Here is a 20643-nt window from a genome sequence, read left to right on the forward strand (position 1 = left end):
AAGAGATCACAGTCTTTGAATTACAGCTTTGGCTCCTAGGTTAAGAGAATATGGTTTATAAGAAGTGGGGATTAAACAAGATCACTTCCTGTGTATCAGATACTGCAGTTTAGGCACATTCTGTACATTACCTTATTTAATTCTTAACTCAGTGCCTGGCGGATATTCATAAAAACCCTGTCAGGCAGATATCTCCATTTTGCAGATGAAGAAATAGGCTCTGTGAGGTTAAGTGATTCACTGTGGAATTCCAATTTAGGCTTTCCCTTCTTCAAAACCCATCTTTCCATGATACCCTACTGACCTTTAAAGTAAGAACTATTGAGTGCCTATTATGTGCCCAAGGTACTTTCTTCCTTACAACAATTTTAAAATTAGGGATTATTACATGTAAGAGGGGCTTTCCAGGTAGCTCAGTGGTAAAGAACCTGCCTACCAATGCAGGAGACACCAGAGACCCAGGTTCAACCCTGGTTGGGGAAGATTCCTTGGAGGAGGAAATGGCAACTCACTCCAGTATTCTTGCTTGGAAAATCCCGTGGACAGAGGAGCCTGGCAGGCTGCAGTCCATAGGGTTACAAAGATTTGGACACAACCGAGCACAGAACACAAACACACATAAGAATCTTAGTCTGGAAAAGCGAAGAGACATGATCAGGTTAAAATATCTGAGTTGTCAGAACCTGATCTATAAGCTATACTTCCTAACTCTTGGTCCACAATTTTGGCAGAATTGGGATGCAAATCCAGATTTGTTAGATTCCAAGACATGTTCTTAACCACTGTGATTTGTCAGGGTAGGAAATTTTTTTACTTTCGTTTTGTTTATACATTTATTAATTCCAATTTTTATTTCTAGGCTTCTGTCCTAGTATTAGGTATCTGTTTTTCTTTGAATAGCCTTATTTCAGTATTGACTTTCATTTCTGTTGCAGTTAGGAATCTGAAGTAAACAAAGCATGATGTCTTCAGCTGAATATACAATTGGTGGGGTGAAGATTAACTTTCCTTGTAAAGCTTATCCATCACAGCTTGCTATGATGAATTCTGTAAGTGTTTTTCAGCAATTAAGTCTTAAGATACAGGTGCTTATAATTCATAACATACATTGAGTCTATTACTTCATATTTTCTGCAGATAGTAGATGGATTTGCTGGGTTCATTAAAGAACCTCTGACTTTTGGAAAAATAATACTGGTTGCTGCTAGACTATATATATAAAATTAGGAGGCAAAGGAGAGCATTCTAAAAAATGTTTTCAGCTCATCTGAAACTTCTATTTACTGAATTACTTTGAAATACAAAGTATTTACCATCTTTTATATAGAATACTATATTTTTCACCATAATTTTTTGAGATATTTCAATCATATAAGAATTTAATATACAAATGAGTAAAACCAACATACCAGCTTTGTTGAATCTTAATGTTTTGCCATATTTTACCTTGTTTACCTAGTAGCACCCCACTCCAGTATTCTTCCCTGGAAAATCCCATGGATGGAGGAGTCTGATAGGCTATAGTCCATGGGGTCACAAAGAGTTGGACACGACTGAGCGATTTCACTTCACCTAGTGGCTCAGATGGTAAAGCATCTGTCTGCAATGCAGGAGACCTGGGTTCGATCCTTGGTTTGGGAAGATCCCCTGGAGAAGGAAATGGCAGCCCACTCCAGTATTCTTGCCTGGAGAATCCCATGGACCACAGAGCCTGGTAGGCTACTGTCCATGGAGTCGTAAAGAGTCAGACACGACTGAGCGGCTTCACTTTCACTTTTCACTTTTCACAAGTAAGAAGATAACTAATATCCCGAATTTGTTCTTTTTCTCTTCTAGCCGTGTTTTTATACTTACATTGCATATACATGTATGCATAAACAATATTGAGTATACTTTACATATTTTTAAACTTTGCACAATGATATGATATTGTACTCAGCTTTCTGGAGAACTTGATTTTGTGGGTTTTTTTCTTAACATTAATATTATTATTATTGCTTTTTAAGAATTTCTGCTATAAGTTTATTTATAGACATATCTAGTATGTTGAGTTCAAGAACTGGTGTTTTTTTAAAATGCTCCTTTTCATATTTGTTTCATGGATTATTTTTTAAGCAGTTGGTGTCTTACTATAAAGAAAGGAGAAACAAACTGAGATCCAAAGTACAAAGTCTTCATAACTAGTAATTGCCACTTGTTTTCCACTGAAAATGGTAGATTCCTCCCCGGACCCTTGTCACAGTGGCTCCTGTGAACCACAGAGGTTGTGAACCTTCAGATGCTCTGTCCCATCATAGCACCGTTGGAAGTTCTGTGGCCGACGCAGAGTCTGAAGGCAGAAGAAATGGCGGCAGCACACCAGGCCCTCCTTTCCTCATGACCTTGTTCCCTTGTCTAACATCATTTTTAAGATGGAGTCCTATTGATTGATAACTCATTTTCATTCCTTATACTATTCTGTTGTTTTAATATACTAGAACTTTATTTGCCCATTTTCCTCTTGATAGACGTTTATATTGTTTACGCTATTTTGCAGTTACAAACAGTGCTGCCATGAACTTACATGTGTTGCCTTATATTCATTTGGGAAAGGTTTTAGGTATTTACTTAGGACTGGATTGCTGGAATTAGGTATCTTCAACTTTACTAGAAATTTTTAATTTCTGTACAAAGTGGTTGTAACATTCTCAGCAGTGTCCTCTATTAAGTTTTCATCAAAGATGTTAGTGTATTCTAGTTTTATAGAAATGATGGTGTTTGCATAAGTAAGGCACCAATTGCTTTTGTTTCTTTTCTGCTTGATATACTTTAAGTCTAACATAATTTTAGGGAGAGATATGAAGGAATCGGGGACTTCCCTGGTAGCTCCGTGGTAAAGAACCCACCTGCCAGTGCAGGAAACATGGGTTTGAAGCATGGTTTAGGGAGATCCCCTGGAGAAGGAAATGGCAACTCACTCCAGTATTCTTGCCTGGGAAATCCCATGGATAGAGGAGCCTGGCGGGCTGCAGTCCATAGTGTCGCAAAAGAGTCAGACATGACTTAGTGACTAAACAACAACAAATAAAGGAATAAATTCCAGATTTAACTAAATTCTAGTTCTCCTTGCTGCTGTTGCCATGTTCCCTGAACTGCATGCAACTTAGACTTCTTGTGGTTGTAAAGGAGAGAGACTTTAATGAAGTATGTTGTTTATTGATTTAAAAAATTGTTTTTGTGTTCATAGATTGTCAGAGGATTAAATAGTAAGCAGCACTGTTTATTGGAGAGCCCCACAGGGAGTGGGAAAAGCTTAGCCTTACTTTGTTCTGCTTTAGCATGGCAACAGTCTCTTAGTGGTAAGTAGTTGGTTGATATTTTCAAGTTGCTTATTGGGTCCTGAAAAAAATCCGATGAAGTACTTTTTACCCAGGATAATTCAACCATGTCCTAGCTAATTTAAATATTCTCTTTTAAGATATTTCTTTATAATCAGTTCTGGGTCTTCTAAGAGTTTGAGTTTAGCACAATGTGTTCATTTAATCCTAAAATAATTTTAAATGTAAGTTATTCCTTTATTTGATGATTCGGAGTATACTGTACATAAGAACCTTGGAATACTTAAAGAATGATTATGAAAATAATTAGAGGATAATTTGTATGTAAAAGATTCAAGAGATAGGGCTGACATGATTATATAGCGTATACAAATAATTGCTTTTTAAAAATAAATCCTTTAATATTGTTGCTTATCTAATAACACTAGAAAATGGAATACATGAAAAATTCTAGTTGATCTTTCTACTTGTTTGGATGCCAGAGAATTCTGTAGTAAGCAGAAGTTTATTGTAATATTGTTTTTATGGATTTGTATTATTTCCCATTGCTTTATTTGCTTACACATGTCACATTTACTAACAAAAAGTAGCACTTAACTTTTGTGAAAAACTATTTTATATGATAAATCTGAAAGACAATATTGGATACATTTTAGGTACATAATTAGATGGCTTTGACCTAAAGTATTAGGAGAATTTTAAATTAACTGTGGATATGTATGTGTATGTATGTGTTGTATATATGTGTGTGTATACACACACATACATATACATGTATATACACATACATGTTTTTTAAAAAAATATTTTTGCTACTGGTAAGACTATTAAAGATTAAAAGTAAATATTTTATAAGCTTTTGGTTGTCCACTTTGTTTCTTACTGATGTTTGTCTTTGGTGAAAATGTTAATGAAATTTTAATGGGAGACTCTGGAAAATGTATTTATGTAGTGCAGATGGGAAACTAATATCAGTACTGTATATAGAAAATAAAATACATTATTCAGATTTTTTAATATCTGAATTATATTCTTATACACTGTAGACACACATGCAAAACTATTGCAACTTTGTATTTAAGTAGTAAGAATTACCTGTTTAATTTGAATATTGACTTTAAACTTTTGATACAGATATCAAAAATGATATTATGAAACATGTTTTTTGAATTAGAAGTATAATGTGGGAATGATTTAACCCTTTTTTGTTTACATTATTATTTACCATATTGAACTTTCAAGTTCTTCAGTTAGGAAAATAGCAGTAATTAAGAATGTAAGTAATTAAGAATATGCTTTAGGTATACTTAGTGTTTTAATATATCTCAGTAGTGGTTGTGCCTCTGTTACATTATTAATCTTTGACTATTACTAGATTTTTCTAAATCATTTGTTAAATGATTAAGCTAAATTTGTTATTAGCTTCTCTCTGTATATTTCTGGCATACGTGTTTCTCTCCTGTCCTCATTCGATGTTGCAGATTGAGTGATCAGCTTGTCCAGATTTGCCAGGTAGTTTTCTGATTTTGGAGAAGGAAATGGCAACCCACTCCAGTACTCTTGCTTAAGAGAATCCCATGGACAGAGGAGCCTGGCGGGCTACAGTCCATGGGGTCACCAAGAGTCAGACACGACTGAGCAACTTCACTTTCACTTTCTGATTTTAGCCCTGAAATTCTGAATCCTGGGAAATCTGCTAATCTTGGGCAAAAAAAGGGTGGTTGTGTATGCTAGCTGTGAAGAAAGATGAATGTTTTTTTAATTGGAGATTCTTTCGTTTTTAGGGAAGCCAGTGGATGAAAGCTTAAGTAAGAAAACTGAAGTACCATTGTCATGTTGTTGTACATGCCATTCAAAGAACTCTGCAAACAGTGATGTGCACCAGCGAACTTCGCATCATTTCAGCAGTCCAAGTACACCACCTTCTGAAAGAAATGGCACTTTGTCAGGTTCTCAAGGTAGTTTATATTTTGCCTGGGTCTGTTGGTATCTGTGATAGGAGTGTTAATTATTGCTGTTATGATACCTAATGTAGATAAATTTGGTTAGCATAATTGGTTATGTATTTCCACCTGATTTCTCTGGAATTATTTTAAATAATACATAGAATGGTCAGAAATCCTTGAACTGTCTTCCTGGCCTAACTTTTAATTGATTCAAACATGTTGCTAACGTAAACCATTTTTAAAGAAGGCAAGGCAAAATTAATGATACTCAGAAACTGATGTTATTTGTAGGCAGTGTTATTAGTTATATGATAGAATTTTATAAAACATATTGATCTGTAAGCATAAGACAAAATCTAATTAGCCTCACTTATTCTTGGTAAGTTTGCCTGAACTTCTGAGACCAGTATCCTATCTGAGAATCAGCTATGTTTCAAGTATGATCCTTAAATGTGTGTGTGTTAGTCACTCAGTCGTGTCCTACTCTTTATGATCCCATGGACTGTAACCCACCAGGCTCCTCTGTCCATGGAATTCTCCAGGGAAGAATACCAGAGTGGGTTGCCATGCCCTTCTCTAGGAGATCTTTCTGACCCAGGGATCAAACCCAGGTCTCCTGCATTGCAGGCAGATCCTTTACCATTTGAGCTACCTAGGGAGTTCTTACTAGATTTAGTTAAGAGAAATATATTATCAATAACATAAGGTTATTAATTTAAAGATATTTCTTGTGCTTTGACTGTATGGAAAAGATGGATCATTATCTGCTGAAGTCAGAAACCTAGGGCACATCCTATACACTTTGCTCTTCCTTATTCTCCCATATAGATTTCTGTCTCCATTGATATCTCTTAGTCCAGACTGTCATCTCTTGTTTAGAGCATGTAATAACTCCTTTCCTGCTTTCACTCATGCCATTCCTTAACTAATGACAGTCCATGGCTGGGAGAAAAGAGGTTGCCATGATTGACTTATGTCTAAACATTATCCACTTTCTAAAATCAAGGATGGATTCATCTTCCACTAAAGTACTTGACTGTAGAGGATGTTAGCTGCTTCAACTGAAGTGTGTTTCTGTTGGGAATGAGGACGAGGAAGTGGACTAGATACTGGAGAGGTGACCACTTGTGTTGTCTACAGGGTTTTGACTGTTAACTCTCTTGGCTTTCCTTCCATTCCTTCAAAGGGTCATGCTTTCTCCTTTGCATGTGTTAACGTCTCTTCTGAATCAGGTTCCATCTTGTTTACTTGCTCTTCCTTTAGCTCTCAGCTTAAATAGCCTCTTTAAGGCAGCCATACTGCTCTTTCCATCGGATTAGATTTGGTTTCCCTGTTATATTCTGTCATTTCACTGTGTACCTCTCCTTCATAGCACTTGTTACAGCTTATATTATCCATGTGCTGGTGTGCATCTTTTATTAATCTCTGCGTCCCCTAGCAGACTGTATAGTCCATTAGATCAGGAACTATGTCAGTTTGCTCATCATTGCATAACTAGCAGAGTGCCTAGCATATAGGTAGTAGTTAGATAAATACCTTTTGTGTGAATGAATGGAATTGATTTTGAGCTAATTATAAGAACTCTGGCTTGTTTTATGTACAACTTGAATTTTTTTTTTTAAAAGATAGCTTTATTGAAATATACATGACATAACAAACTGTGTATATTTAAATGGTACATTTGGATGAGGTTTAACATAAGAGTATTTCCCTGAAACTTTCGCCAGCATTAAAATAGTGAATATTATCTGTCACCTTCAAAAGTTTACTCATGCTCTTGTGTTATTCCTCCTTCCCACCGCTAATTTATCCTCCCCAAACTCAGGTCTCCCACATTGCAGGTGGATTCTTTTACCGTCTGAGCCACGAGGGAAGCCCTGCAAACTGTTTATCCAGTCACTTGTTGTTGAATATTTGAGTTGTTACTAGTTTCGGGGCTGTTATTACAAATAAAGCTGTTAGGAACGTTTGTTTATAAGTCATTGTTATGGACATGTGTTTTTACTTTCCTGGGTAGTTATCTAGGAATGTAGTGACTGGATCACTTATGGTTAACTTTTTAAGAAACTTCAAAACTGTTTCCCAGAGTAGTTATGCCATTTTACATTCCTGCCATCAGTGTATGAGGATTCTCGTTTTTCTACATCCTTGCCGACAGTGGTTTGGTAATCTTTTTAGCCATTCTAATAAGCTTATTGTTGCTGTTCAGTCACTGTCACGTCCACCTCTTTGTGACACCATGGACTGCAGCACACCAGGCTCCTGTGCCCTCTGCTATCTCCTGAAGTTTGCTCAAATTCGTGTCTGTTGAGTTGGTGATGCCATCTAGCCATCTCATCCTCTGCTGCCCCTTCTCCTTTTGCCTTCAGTCTTTCCCAGCATCACTCTTATAAGCTTCTAGTGGTATCTTATTGTGGTTTTATTTCACATTTCCCTAATGACTTGTGATGTTGAGCATCTTTTCATGTGCTTATTAGCCATTTGTATATCTTCTTTGATGAACTGTTGAAATCTTTTGCTTGTTTATTGTTTTCTCCTTATCGTTAAGTTTTAAGAGACCTGGCGTGCTGTGATTCATGGGGTCGCAAAGGGTCGGACACAACTGAGCGACTGATCTGATCTGATACATTTTTGAGTACAAGTTTATTTTTTTAATCAAATTTAGGTTTTACTTTTAGGTCTAAGGGTTAATTTTTGTATATGGTGTGAGTGTGGATTCAAGTTCATTTATTTGGCATATGAGTATCTAATTGTTCAGCACCATTTATCAAAAAGGCTGTTCTTTATCTGCTGCATTGCTTTTTTAACTTCGTAAAAAATCAATTTTCAATATGTATGTAACTTGAATTTTAACATAGTTGTGAGTTAGAGTTATTTAGAATAATCTTTTCAAGGATCAGATGGGGTAAATCTGGGTTATATTCTGATACTGTCTTTATATTTTTAAGTAAATTCTTTAGAAATATGTAACTTAAATATAGAAAAGCACACAGAATTCTAAGTGTATAGCTTGATGAATTTTCCCAGAGTAATTACACTCATGTAACTACCACCTAGATGAAAAATAGGACATAGCCAACGCCCCAGTGGCACTTCTCATGTTCTTTTCCACTTGGTATTCTTTCTCATTATAGGTAGTTGCTATTTTCCCTATGTCATCATTGATGAGTTTTGCTTCTTCGTAGAAATGGAACTATATTTGTACTCTTGTGTCTGTCAACTTTTGCCTAAAATATTTCTGAGATTCATTTGGGTTGTTGCATAAAGTAGTGGTTTTTATAGCTTTATTTTATGGTATATAATAGATTATATGCCATAATTTATTAATTCATTCTACAATTGTTAGACATTTGGATGGGTTCTTATTTTGGTTATTGATCTTTTATGAGTATTCTTATTCTTTCTGGTACAGATAGGTAAATATTTTCTATTAGATATATAGCTTGGAATAGAATTGCTACTTGTGGTGTATATGATTATGTTGAGCTATAGTAGATAATGCCAACATTTTCCAAATGATTGAACCAATTTTGCACCCCTTTGCCCTACATCTAGTAGTATGTGGAAGTTATGTTGTTCAGCATTCATGTTAGCACTGGATATTTGAGTCTTTTTAAATTTTAGCCATTCTGGTTCCTTTGTGGTGTTCTTGTGAGTTTTAATTGATATTTCTCTGGTAACTAATGAGATTGAGTGTCTTTTAATGTATTTATTGGTCATTTGAATATCCATCCCCTTTAGTGAACTTCCCCTTCAAGTGTTTGCCCATTTTTCTGTTGGGTTGTTTCTTACTGATTTCCAGGATTTGTTGTTGTTTTAAATATATTCTGAATATACTTAATTTCTTTATAACCTTTTATTTTAAAGATTTAACAACGTTGGTAAGCTTCTTGCAAACTCCCCTACTATAAAGACTAGGAAGATAAGCCTTTTTGTATATGCATATGATATAATTTTTTTTCATGAATTGGAGTTAATCATATTTGACACATGGCAGTTTAGTTTTTCTAAAACTGGATTATTGTTTTTGGTAGATGTTCCATACCCTTTAATGAGTCCTACGAATTTGCCCCTTGGTTTATTTGGGGAAGGGAGTGGCAAGCTACTCTAGTCTTCTTGCCTGGAAAATTCCATGGACAGAGGCGCCTGGAGGGCTACAGTCCATGGGGTTGCAAAGAATTGGACACGACTGAGCGGCTAACACTTCCTTGGCATTGGCACTTCTACCATTTTGAATAGGATAATTCTTTGTTGTAGATAATTCTGTCCTGCACATTGTGGAATGTTTAGAAGCATCTCTCAGGCCTCAACCCACTAGATGCCAGTAGTACTCACCCTCCTCCCATCTTGTGACAATCAAAAATCTCCAGATGTTGCCTAATGTCCCTGGGGTCTAGTGTGGGATTGTTAAAACTAGCCCAGTTAAGAGTCAGTGATCTAGATTTGTTTGTGGTTATTTTACTAGTTTGCCAGGAAATTGTAGAGCTCAAAATTACATGTGTTTTCTAAAATATGTATGGGAATATAAAGGACTAAGAACAGCCAAGACAGTTTTCAGGAAGCAGGTTGAGGTGAGAGGACGTGATCTGTGAGATATCCTGATTCGTTATATGTATATGGCTATAATAATTAAAACAGCATGGTATTAGCATAGTGGAAAATAGTGGAGAACCCAAATTCCATTCTACATGTATGCTGAAACTTGATTTTTTTAATAGAAGTGCTTTTGTAGAGCAGAGGGCATAGGGGTTTTCCCATAAGTAGTGAAGCCTCAATCATGTCTGACTCTGCAACCCCATGGACTGCAGCCTGCCAGGCTCCTCTGTCCATGGGATTTTCCAGGCGAGAATACTGGAGTGGGTTGCCATTTGACTATTAAATGTCCATAGGAAAAAATTAAAATTGGAGTCCTACTTTACTCTGTACACAAAAACTCATACCAGGTAGATTAAAGACCTAGGTATGAAAGGCAGAACTATTAAGATTTTAGAATATAATGGGTTTCAAACTGTGTTCCTAAGAGCCTAAGGAAGAAACATAGCATATAGGGAGAAGGGGACAATGGATCAGCTTAGAAATCCTAAGCAATATTTCTTTAAAAAATATAGTCCTCCTCAGAAAAAGCTTGAAAACCAGTGCTGCGTGGCATAGATTCACTACTATGTTTGTGCAAACTCGAACTTCTTTTTTTGAAAATGGATTGGACCTGCTGCTCATAGGGCTTAAATTGTATAAGGCCAGGAACTTTTTTCTTCTTTGTTGTCCATGGTGTCTGGAATTGTATGGACTCAATATAATAAATGCTTGAATAAATGAATTGAAACTCTGGAAGTGGAGGGAATGTGTAGAGAAGAGCACAGAGTAAGGAAGGTATTTTTAAGAACTCTCACGTTCTAGGGAAAGGGAGAAACCACTGTATAGGAACAGTTAAGAACGGTGTTACAGAAATTAAGGAGAAAGGAAATGTGTTTGTTATGTTCCAAGAAGACAGAGTGTTATATTTGGCTGTATGCCTAGAGGTTATACATATGGATTTTGGAGTCAGACAGCGGGAGTCAAGTCACATGCAGGCCTTGCCTTTTACTTGCCATATGATATGAGCATGTTACTTGACTTCTTTTAAAACCTAGTGCTCACATTTATAAAATGGGAATAATATTTGGTAATTAAGAGGTCACTGATAAACGAGATTGAGCTTTCAGGATTGTGGAATTAAAAAACAGATTTTAGGAGCTTGATTCTACTGTGTTTTTAGCCTGAAGATCATAGAGAATTTTAGTAGAAAAGAAACATTAAATAAGGCACTGTAAAGAAAGATTTTTATACAGATGAAAAGTTTTTGAGAGACTCTTAAAGTTATATTTTTTAAGCCACATTATTGGAAGTGGTCTACAAAAGCATAAACCTATTAAAAATCAAGGCTGGACTTTTTCTCTTGAAAACATTTCTTACAATGTTTGCTCTTTGTTAAGTAAATTCAGTGATAAATAACTGATTTTAAAGATGTTTAGCATTTCATATTTTAAAGTATGTTTTGGAGTTATTAGAAATGTCAACATCTTTTTAAAAATTGAAGTGTACTTTATTTACAATATTATATTAGTTTCAGATGTACAGCATAGTGATTCAGTATTTTTACAGATTAAAATCTTACATCCTAACTCCAGTTTTTTTCCTGGAAAAATTGACTAAATGTAATCTACTTACGCTAATTTTTTATGACTTCTTATATAAGACTCTCCTGAAAAAACTACACTGGCTGCAAAGCTATCTGCTAAGAAGCAGGCATCTATGTACAGAGACGAAAATGATGATTTTCAAGTAGAGAAGAAAAGAATTCGACCCTTGGAAACTGCACAGCAGGTAAACAGTCTTGGCAGTGAAATAATCCCATTAGTTATGGCTGAACAAGGTAGTCAAGTATCAGTTGTTTTCAGTGGCATGTGAAGAGATTAATTGGATAGTGTCAGATATAAATTTAACGATCAGTTACTGTAATTTCATTTTATATATTTGTTCATTACAAAGGAGCTTGTTACAGTAGATTATTCATAGTAGCATGTCATTAAAGTGAAACTGAATGATGCTTATTTATATTTAAGAAATTTGATAGTAAAACATTTACTTATGGCATGTTATAGTAATAGAGTTACTTTGTACTTTTAACTGCTCTGTTTTTAATCTAACAATGGTGTTTTCTTTTGGCCAAAATACCTCTGATACAAGTATTTAGGTCAGATATTTTTAATATTGATAGTTTTAATGTAATGATAAGGATTACTCTTATTTATTGAGTTATTATGAATAATTATAAAATGTTTATTTTTAAAGACCAAAATTACTAGAAGTTTTAAATGAAATATACTTTTAATAGGTGAATAGAGTTCATGGCGTTGAACTCTTATATTTTCTCATAGAGTTCATAGCATTGAGGTAGGGAGACTGGACTTTAATAGATTTAGTTACAAATAAAGATTATTAATTAATTAGCATGTCATTGTAGATAATTGTGTATTTTTAATTGAATATTCTCAAAAAATGTTTGCATTTTTATATAGTTTGTTCCATGTATAATCCTAACTTCCATAATTAAACCTTGTTTTTAGAAATAGAATAAATCCATTTTCTAGTTTTATATTTGGAAAAGTCCTAATTACAAATGAAGCATGAATCTTTAAAAATTTTTACCAGTGGGACTTCCCAGGCAGTCCAGTGGTTAAGATTCTGTGCTTCCATTACAGGGGGCATGGGTTTGATCCCTGGTTGAGGAACTAAGATTCCCACATGCTGTATGGTGTGGCAAAATAATAATAATAATAAATTGTATTTAAAAAAAAATTTTTACCAGCAAAATGTGTACTTACAGTTGGATGTTGTGAAGTAGGGTTCAAAGTACAACATTTATTCCCTGATTTCATTGGCTTTCATTTCTTTTTTGATAGTAATGAATTATCAGTAGAAATGCTTTTTTTCCCCTTCATAGTTTGAGTACATAGGTTTTTGGCAAGTAAGAAAAAGCACACGTAGTTTGGAAAGAAAACAGTGGTATTTATAAAAAAAAATTAGTCAAATACAGTTTGGATTGTTAGTTATCTAACAAGTAATATAATAATAGTAATCAAATAATTTATTCTATCATATAGGAAATAATGAATATTTACATTCAAATTTTTTATTCTTTGTGTTTTTTTTTTTTTTTTAATTTAGAATAAGCTTTTCATGTTTAATTTTCCAATTGGATATGTAGTTGGACTTGGTATAATGCTATTCTTGGTGTCCATATGGTGGGACTATTTTGTGGGAAGATCATTTTACAATGCAGAGTTTTGATACATCACTAATTAAAGCTATTTTGGTTGGAATTTGAGAGATATTACTGTATTCTGTTTTATTTAAGTCTTGTAATAAAGTGCCGATTTGTTAGAAATTTGATTGTTATGGGGGAGCCTGGTGGGCTGCCATCTATGGGGTCGCACAGAGTTGGACATGACTGAAGTGACTTAGCAGCAGCAGCAGTTAGAAATAGTCATTTTTTTTTTTTTAATGCTAAAAGCGCACACTATAGCTGTTTTGATCTTTGAGAACAACTAGCCTCATCAAGCTTTTAGTTTACAATAAACTTCAATTTGGTTCTGTATTTACAGATCAGAAAACGTCATTGTTTTGAGAAGGAGGTACATCATTTGGATGCAAAAGTTGCTTCAGAAAAGACCACAAAACTCAACTCTCCGTTAGGAAAGATAAACTCCATTTCTCCACAGAATGTATGTATTTATGACATTGTTCAGTTTAAAGAAGGCAAATGTGGTATTTGTTAATGCATTTTTGAAAAAGAGAAAGACTATATAATCAAGAGTAGAGAAAAACTCAGAAGTCTTAAGTGCTGTTGCATGTCTACTGCTGTGAGAAATGGGAAACCTGTGCTCTTTGTGCCCGTTTCTTCACTTATAAAATAAGAGAATTGGACTGAGATGAGCTGTGAAAAGGTTATTTTTTTTTTTTCCCGTCTTGTACATTCTAATGTTTGTGAATTCCACTTCCTAAATTTCTTTCAGTGTTTTTAGGGCATCAGTTCTCAAGGATTAGGCCAGGGAACTCTGGAGATTCCTGAGATTGTTTTTAGGCAGTCTGTGGGGTCAGAAGTACTTTCATAGTGATGTTAAGATGTTACTTACCTTTTTTTTTTTTTAAACTGTCTTCAGTGTTTGCATTGATGGTGCAAAAGTGAAGAGTGGTAAAACTCTGATGCTTTAGCACGATCAAGATAGTGGCACCAACTTGTGTTAATAGTAATTTTCTTCTCTGTCATTAATGCATAATTAAGAAAAGCCAGTTTCACTTAAGAATGTCCTTGATGAAGTAGTAAAAGTTACTAATTTTATTAAATTTTTCACCTTTAAGATTTTAATTCTGGGTTAAGAATAGTTTTTGTAAAACACTTTCACATTCAGGAGTAGAATGGTTATCTTAAAGAAAAACACTTGTAAGATAGTTTGAATTGTGAGCTGAACTAGTCACATTTTTCACAGAACATTGTTTTTACTTCAAAAAATAACTGACAGACTATGGTGATTCTTGAAAATAAAGTGAGCCTGATAAAATTTGACCTTTCAAGTGAAAAATCAGAATTTGAAAAATTGTATATACCACTGTGAGGTTAGCAGTTTTCTGATACTTAAAAGACTTTTTTCTGATGATATTTATTTGTAGTGATATTATATATGTGACTTTTTGATATTATATAATGAATTATGTTAACATTTATTTATAAGATCTGTAAAATCAGTATACCAAATGTTTTCAAAATGACATGTTTATGATATTACAAAATGATGCCTGGAAAAGATTCATCCAAATGCAAGACAGACCAATGGACATTTTTCTTCTCACCATCCTTAGGCAATGACAGATTTTTTTTTTTTTTTCAGTCACTATTGGCTAGTTTTCATTGCCATAGTTTTATTTGAATGGAATCATGCTTGGTAATTTTTTTATTGAATTCCAAATATTGTGAATTTTCCCTTGCTAAATACTGGGTATTGTATTTCTACAAACCCTCTTGACTTTTTTTCTGGGATGCAGTTATTACTTGGAATCAGCTTGATCCTTTTGGGTCTTGCTTTTAGGATGTGTTAGGGAGGACTTGATCAGGGTTTAGTTTTGGGCTACCTCAGTAGAGGCTGGCTCCTTTTGAGTCCTCTACCTAATCATGCTTCATGAATTAAGACGTTTTCTAGCCTAGCCGGTGGGAACGGGCACTGTTTCATGCTCTACGTGAGTGTCTCATTTCAGGTGGTTCTTGGCCGCTGTCTTAGATTGTCTCCTCATGGGTGTGTGCTGATCAGTACTCTACTAGATACTTGAGAGGTCCTTCTGCAGACCTCTGGAGTTCATTCTCTGTGCAGCTCTCTCCTTTCTGGTATTCTTATCTCAGAACTTTACTGATCTCCCTGAACTCTCAGCGATATCTCTTCAGGTTGAGTTTTCTGGGCTGTATCTGGGTTTCCCTTCCTGGTGCCACAGCCTGGAGACTCTCAGCACAACAAGCTGAAACAATCATAAGGCTTAATCTCCTTTGTTTCCCATCCCTCACGGATAACTCTTCCTTACCGGATGTCCTGTATCTTAAAACTATTGTTTCATATAGCCTGTATTTTTTGTTGTTGTTGTTCAGGTAAGGGATGAAACAAGTCGTTGACAAATTCCAAAAGTGTTTAGATGGCTTATAAAGCTCCTGTTTACTTGTACAGACTTTAAGCCTTTATAAACTTTTTGCATTCTTTTTCTCTTTCTCCTCCTTCCCACTCTGTTTTGACTGACTTCTAATTCTTCAGGAAGCCTTCCTTGGTGTTTCCAGTTTTGAGTTAGATTCTCATCTGGAATGTTCCTTGTATTTCTCAGTTTTTGACACTTACTACTCTTCATATCTTCTCCACCTGCTCTGAGTTCAGTTACAGACAACACCAGGTTCCCTAGTAGACTGAGGCCTCCTTGAAGACTGTGAGTGCTTTATTCATTTCTGTTTCAAGCACCTAAGCTCATGCCAGGAACCTAGTTGTAGACTGAGTGAATCCATACCATAATCCCTGCCCTCAAAGAGCCTTCTTTTAAATTCTTGAAAATACTAAGCTGGGGTGGGGGGAAATTGTCAGTTATCTTCAGAGAAGCCTTGTTGGGAGAAGTTGTCTCAGTTTTTAATATTGTCAGTAATAATATATGCTTTGTGTTTGTCTCTGCCAATGTTTCCTTGCTCATTTTCTTTCATAGTACCTTATTGTCTTCATAGCCCTTACTGTTTGAATTTATTAGTCTACTTGTTTATTATGTGTTTATCCTGTTAGAATGTAATGTCAGTCTTTTTCACAAGTATCTCTGGTACCGAGGATTAGCATATGGCATATATTTAGCATATATTTAGCCTGTGGCATATATATTTGTTGGTAGAATCTTACTGAATTCTTATGATGACTATGAGGCAGGTACTATTGTTATTCTCATCGTATAGATAAGGAAACTGAGAAGTAATTTGCCTAAGGTCACAAAGCAGAAAATTGTGGAGTTATTATATCCTACCTAAGCAATCTGATGCTCTGGCAGATGCTCTAATTACTTTATTATACATTCTCTAAAATGCCTCTCAGAAATTCTGGAGCTATCTAAACAGTATTCTAACATCAAGATAAGGAAAAAATTATGTAGAAGCCTAAAGCAGAAAGAAATCAAGTCTAGAGTAAGCTATGATTGGATAATAGCTAAAGTGAAATAGAGAGTGATTTTACTTTTAATTTCATTTTGGTTTTTTAAAGACAATGGACTCAAATCAGACAGCCTGGGTTTTAATCACAGTTCTGCTCTTTACTACTTTTGTAACCTTGATTAAGTTTTTAAACTATTGCTACTTCAGTTTCTCATTTGTTAAATGGGTATAGTATTTATCTTACAAAGCTGCTAGAGGATTAAACAATTTAATACTTATAAAGTGCTTAGACTGTACCTGGCATATCTTGATGCTTATTAAGTGGTTCAGTTCAGTTCAGTGCAGTTCAATCGCTCAGTCGTGTCCGACTCTTTGCGACCCCATGAATCCCAGCACGCCAGGCCTCCCTGTCCATCACCATCTCCCGGAGTTCACTCAAACTCAACGTCCATCGAGTTGGTGATGCCATCCAGCCATCTCATCCTCTGTCGTCCCCTTCTCCTCCTGCCCCCAGTCCCTCCCAGCATCAGAGTCTTTTCCAATGAGTCAACTCTTCACGTGAGGCGGCCAAAGTACTGGAGTTTCAGCTTTAGTATCATTCCTTCCAAAGAAATCCCAGGGCTAATCTTCAGAATGGACTGGTTGGATCTCCTTGCAGTCCAAGGGACTCTCAAGAGTCTTCTCCAGCACCACAGTTCAAAAGCATCAATTGTTCGGCGCTTGGCTTTCTTCACAGTCCATCTCTTGCATCCATACATTAAGTGGCAGGTGGTAGTAAAAGTAGCTGCAGCAGCAGTAGTAGTAGCAGCATAGTTGTATATTTTTATGCTGCTGATAAAAGCTATTATACTGGTTAATAATATAAATTTTTAAAGTTAGGTTTATAATTAATTATTTTAATTTGTGTTGATGATGTTTACGACTCAACCTGTTTAGAATTTAGGTTGCTTGACCAAGAAGAGCTACCATTGTCCTGGCTGAGTACTTTTAAACTTAATTTTAAACTAAGTTCTTAGATTGATTTCTTGTTTTGCTTGTGTAGTATGTTGATCATTTATTATGATCTCATTGGCAAAGTATAATTGTATCAATTCATGTGTATTTGTATTTTTATATCAGGTATTTTTTTAAAACCAGAAATTATAGATTTTCTTTCTTGGGTTTAGCTGATATAACTCTGCATTACCTTAGAAATGGAGTATTTTTCATAGGTGGGTGATTTATTATCCGTACTGTTAAAGACATGCGTTTCTAGCAATCTTCTTGTAAGTTTGAAGATTTATTGAACAAGCTAAATCTCAACTAACTCTAGTAACTCAAATGATAACATTTCACTAGTGACTTTTTACTTGTAAGAAGACATACGGGATACTTGCCATACTAATTAAGCATGCATACAGTAAATTTATCAGACAGCAGAGTACTTTTGCAATGACAGAAAAGACCATATGGCTGAGCTCTAATATTTGTTCTCTTTTTTGCTAGTCTATACTGAAAAGCATGAATATATAAAGTTAACTTTATGGAAAACCCCACAAGTACTTATGTAAAATGATCTATTATTTTCAATATTTTTTTTCTTAACAAAGATAGAGTAAGCAGTTGCAATAGAAGCATAATTAGTACAAAATGTAAAGTTTTAGCTAATGTGAATGTTTCTTTCTTTTATACTTTAGTAAATTGTTAGAGAAGGCAATGGCAACCCACTCCAGTACTCTTGCCTGGAAAATCCCATGGACAGAGGAGCCTGGTAGGCTGCAGTCCATGGGGTCGTGAAGAGTCGGACATGACTGAGTGACTTCACTTTCACTTTTCACTTTCATGCACTGGAGAAGGAAATGGCAACCCACTCCAGTGTTCTTGCCTGGAGAATCCCAGGGACGGGGGAGCCTGGTGGGCTGCTGTCCATGGGGTCACACAGAGTCGGACACGACTGAAGTGACTTAGTAGTAGTAGTAGTAAATTGTTAGTAAATTTAGTAAATTTTAGTAAATTGTTAAGAAAACCTCTAGTATTTTGTATTTTGGCTGTCATCTTAATTTTAAAAGCTTGTAGTAGCATTTGTAGTAAATCTTACATGGATATTTAGCACTAAATAATACATCTTGTTTTTCAGAGAACCAGGGCTAAACCTTTTCATGGATATAATATAATAAAGAATCATAGGGATATACGTAAAGGTCATTTATTTAAAGAAAGGAGTATTTGAGTATAGTAATATTTTTTTTACCTGCTAGAAATGTACTTTGGCTTCTAGTTCAACTTTTTTTTCTCTTTCTCTTTTTTAATGGAGGTATAATTGACATTTAATATGTTAATTTCAGGTGTATGGTATAATGGTTCATTATTTGTATACATTGGGAAGTGATCACCATAAGTCTAGTTAATATCTGTCATCTTATGTAGTTGCAAGGTTTTTCTTCTTATGATGAGAGCTTTTAATATTTACTCTCTTAGCTTCTGCCAGGTATGTAATATAGTATTATTAACTATAGTTGCCATACTCTACGTTACATCCCCATGACTTATTTTATAACTGAAAGTTTATACCTTTTGACCTCTCTCATCCATTGCTTTTGCTCTTCACCCCCCTCTCTGGCTGCCACTAATCTGTTCTCTGCATCTGTGAGCTTGTTTTTTTTTTTGTTTGTTTGTGTCTGCTTTTAGATTTTACATATAAATTTGTCTTTCTCAGTCTTAGTCCATTAAGTGTAATGTCCTCCGTGTTCATCCATCTTGTCCCAGATGGCAATATTTCTTTTCTTTTTTTTTATGGCTGAATAATGTTCCATTTTGTGGGTATGTGTGTCTGTGTGTGGGGGCACACGACTGAGAACGCATGCAACTCAAAGGGAGCATTTATTTTTTAGAAGAATAGTTATTTGGATTTGTAAATTAATGGTTTAGTTCTCTTACCTCTTGTTGTTCAGTCGCTAAATCGCGTCTAACTCTTTGCGACCCCACGGACTGTAGCCTACCAGGCTCCTCTGTCCATGGGATTTCCCAGGCAAGAATATTGGAGTGGGTGGCTGGTTCCTTCTCCAGGGGATCTTCCCCACCCAGGGATTGAACTCACGTCTCCTGCATTGGTAGATAGATACCTTTCTACTGAGCCACCTGGGAACCCCTTCTCTTATCCCTACAAAGATAAAATGTTATAGTTTTCATACATTTAAAGTCTATAGTTGTATTATTTTCTGGATAACTTTCCCCTATAAATTAAGTGATAAATTAGTTTAATGATTTCTGTTTATTTCTAAATTTGACATTACATTTTTTATGTTTTTCTTTTAAGTTTTCTTAGTTATGAAAATAATTTAGCTTCTAACCTGTGAATTAAATTGGGTAGTTGTCTTTTTACCTTCCTATTATCTCTAGTCAGCTTCCTTACTCTTTAAGTCAGAAAATGTCAATACTTCCTCTCTTGAATAAATTAACCTTCCAGTGTCCCTTGCTTTTCCCCATTCCTTATATTTTCAGATTCATGTTTTTTATACAGTTAATTCATATGTCAAAGATCTAGTGAGGCATCAGGCTCCATGGTCAAAATATGGTTAAGAAAAAATACTATATTTTAGAATAGAATACCACCGTTCTGATGGAAAAAGCAAGAGAGTTCCAGAAAAACATCTACTTCTGCTTTATTGACTATGGCAAAGCCTTTGACTGTGTGCATCACAACAAACTGTGGAAAATTCTTAAAGAGATGGGAATACCAGAGCACCTGACCTGCCTCTTGAGAAATCTGTATGCAGGTCAGGAAGCAATAGTTAGAAGTGAACATGGAAGAACAGACTGGTTCCAAATAGGAAAAGGAGTACGTCAAGGCTGTATATTGTCACCCTTCTTATTTAACTTCTGTGCAGAGTGCATCATGAGAAATGCTGGGCTGGAAGAAGCACAAGCTGGAATCAAGATTGCCAGGAGAAATATCAATAACCTCAGATATGCAGATGACACCACCCTTATGGCAGAAAGCGAAGAATTAAAGAGCCTCTTGATGAAGGTGAAAGAGGAGAGTAAAAAAGTTGGTTTAAAACTCACCATTCAGAAAACTAAGATTGTGGCATCTAGTACCATCACTTCATGACAAATAGATGGGGAAACAGTGGAAACAGTGACAGACTATTTTTGGGGGCTGCAAAATCACTGCAGATGGTGACTGCAACCGTGAAATTAAAAG

General features: G+C 35.3%; 1 protein-coding gene and 1 pseudogene across 3 annotated transcripts in view; one reads left to right on the forward strand and one right to left on the reverse strand.

Annotated features, from left to right (window-relative positions):
- Nucleotides 1–20643, forward strand: part of BRIP1 (BRCA1 interacting helicase 1) — a 182143-nt gene that overhangs the window by 2414 nt on the left and 159086 nt on the right. For 2 of the 3 annotated variants that reach the window (XM_024980612.2, XM_010815737.4), the window contains exons 2-6: nt 936–1049; nt 3227–3338; nt 5102–5275; nt 11499–11626; nt 13408–13527. In XM_024980612.2, coding sequence (XP_024836380.1) covers nt 960–1049; nt 3227–3338; nt 5102–5275; nt 11499–11626; nt 13408–13527 — 624 coding nt within the window. In that variant the 5' untranslated portion in view covers nt 936–959. The remainder of the gene's footprint in view (nt 1–935; nt 1050–3226; nt 3339–5101; nt 5276–11498; nt 11627–13407; nt 13528–20643) is intronic. The other variant, XM_024980614.2, reaches the window with a different exon arrangement.
- LOC132343004 (cytochrome c oxidase subunit 7C, mitochondrial-like) lies at nt 2104–2479 on the reverse strand (annotated as a pseudogene).

Source organism: Bos taurus, chromosome 19 (assembly GCF_002263795.3).
Source record: "Bos taurus isolate L1 Dominette 01449 registration number 42190680 breed Hereford chromosome 19, ARS-UCD2.0, whole genome shotgun sequence".
In the NCBI taxonomy this organism is placed as follows: Eukaryota; Metazoa; Chordata; class Mammalia; order Artiodactyla; family Bovidae; genus Bos; species Bos taurus.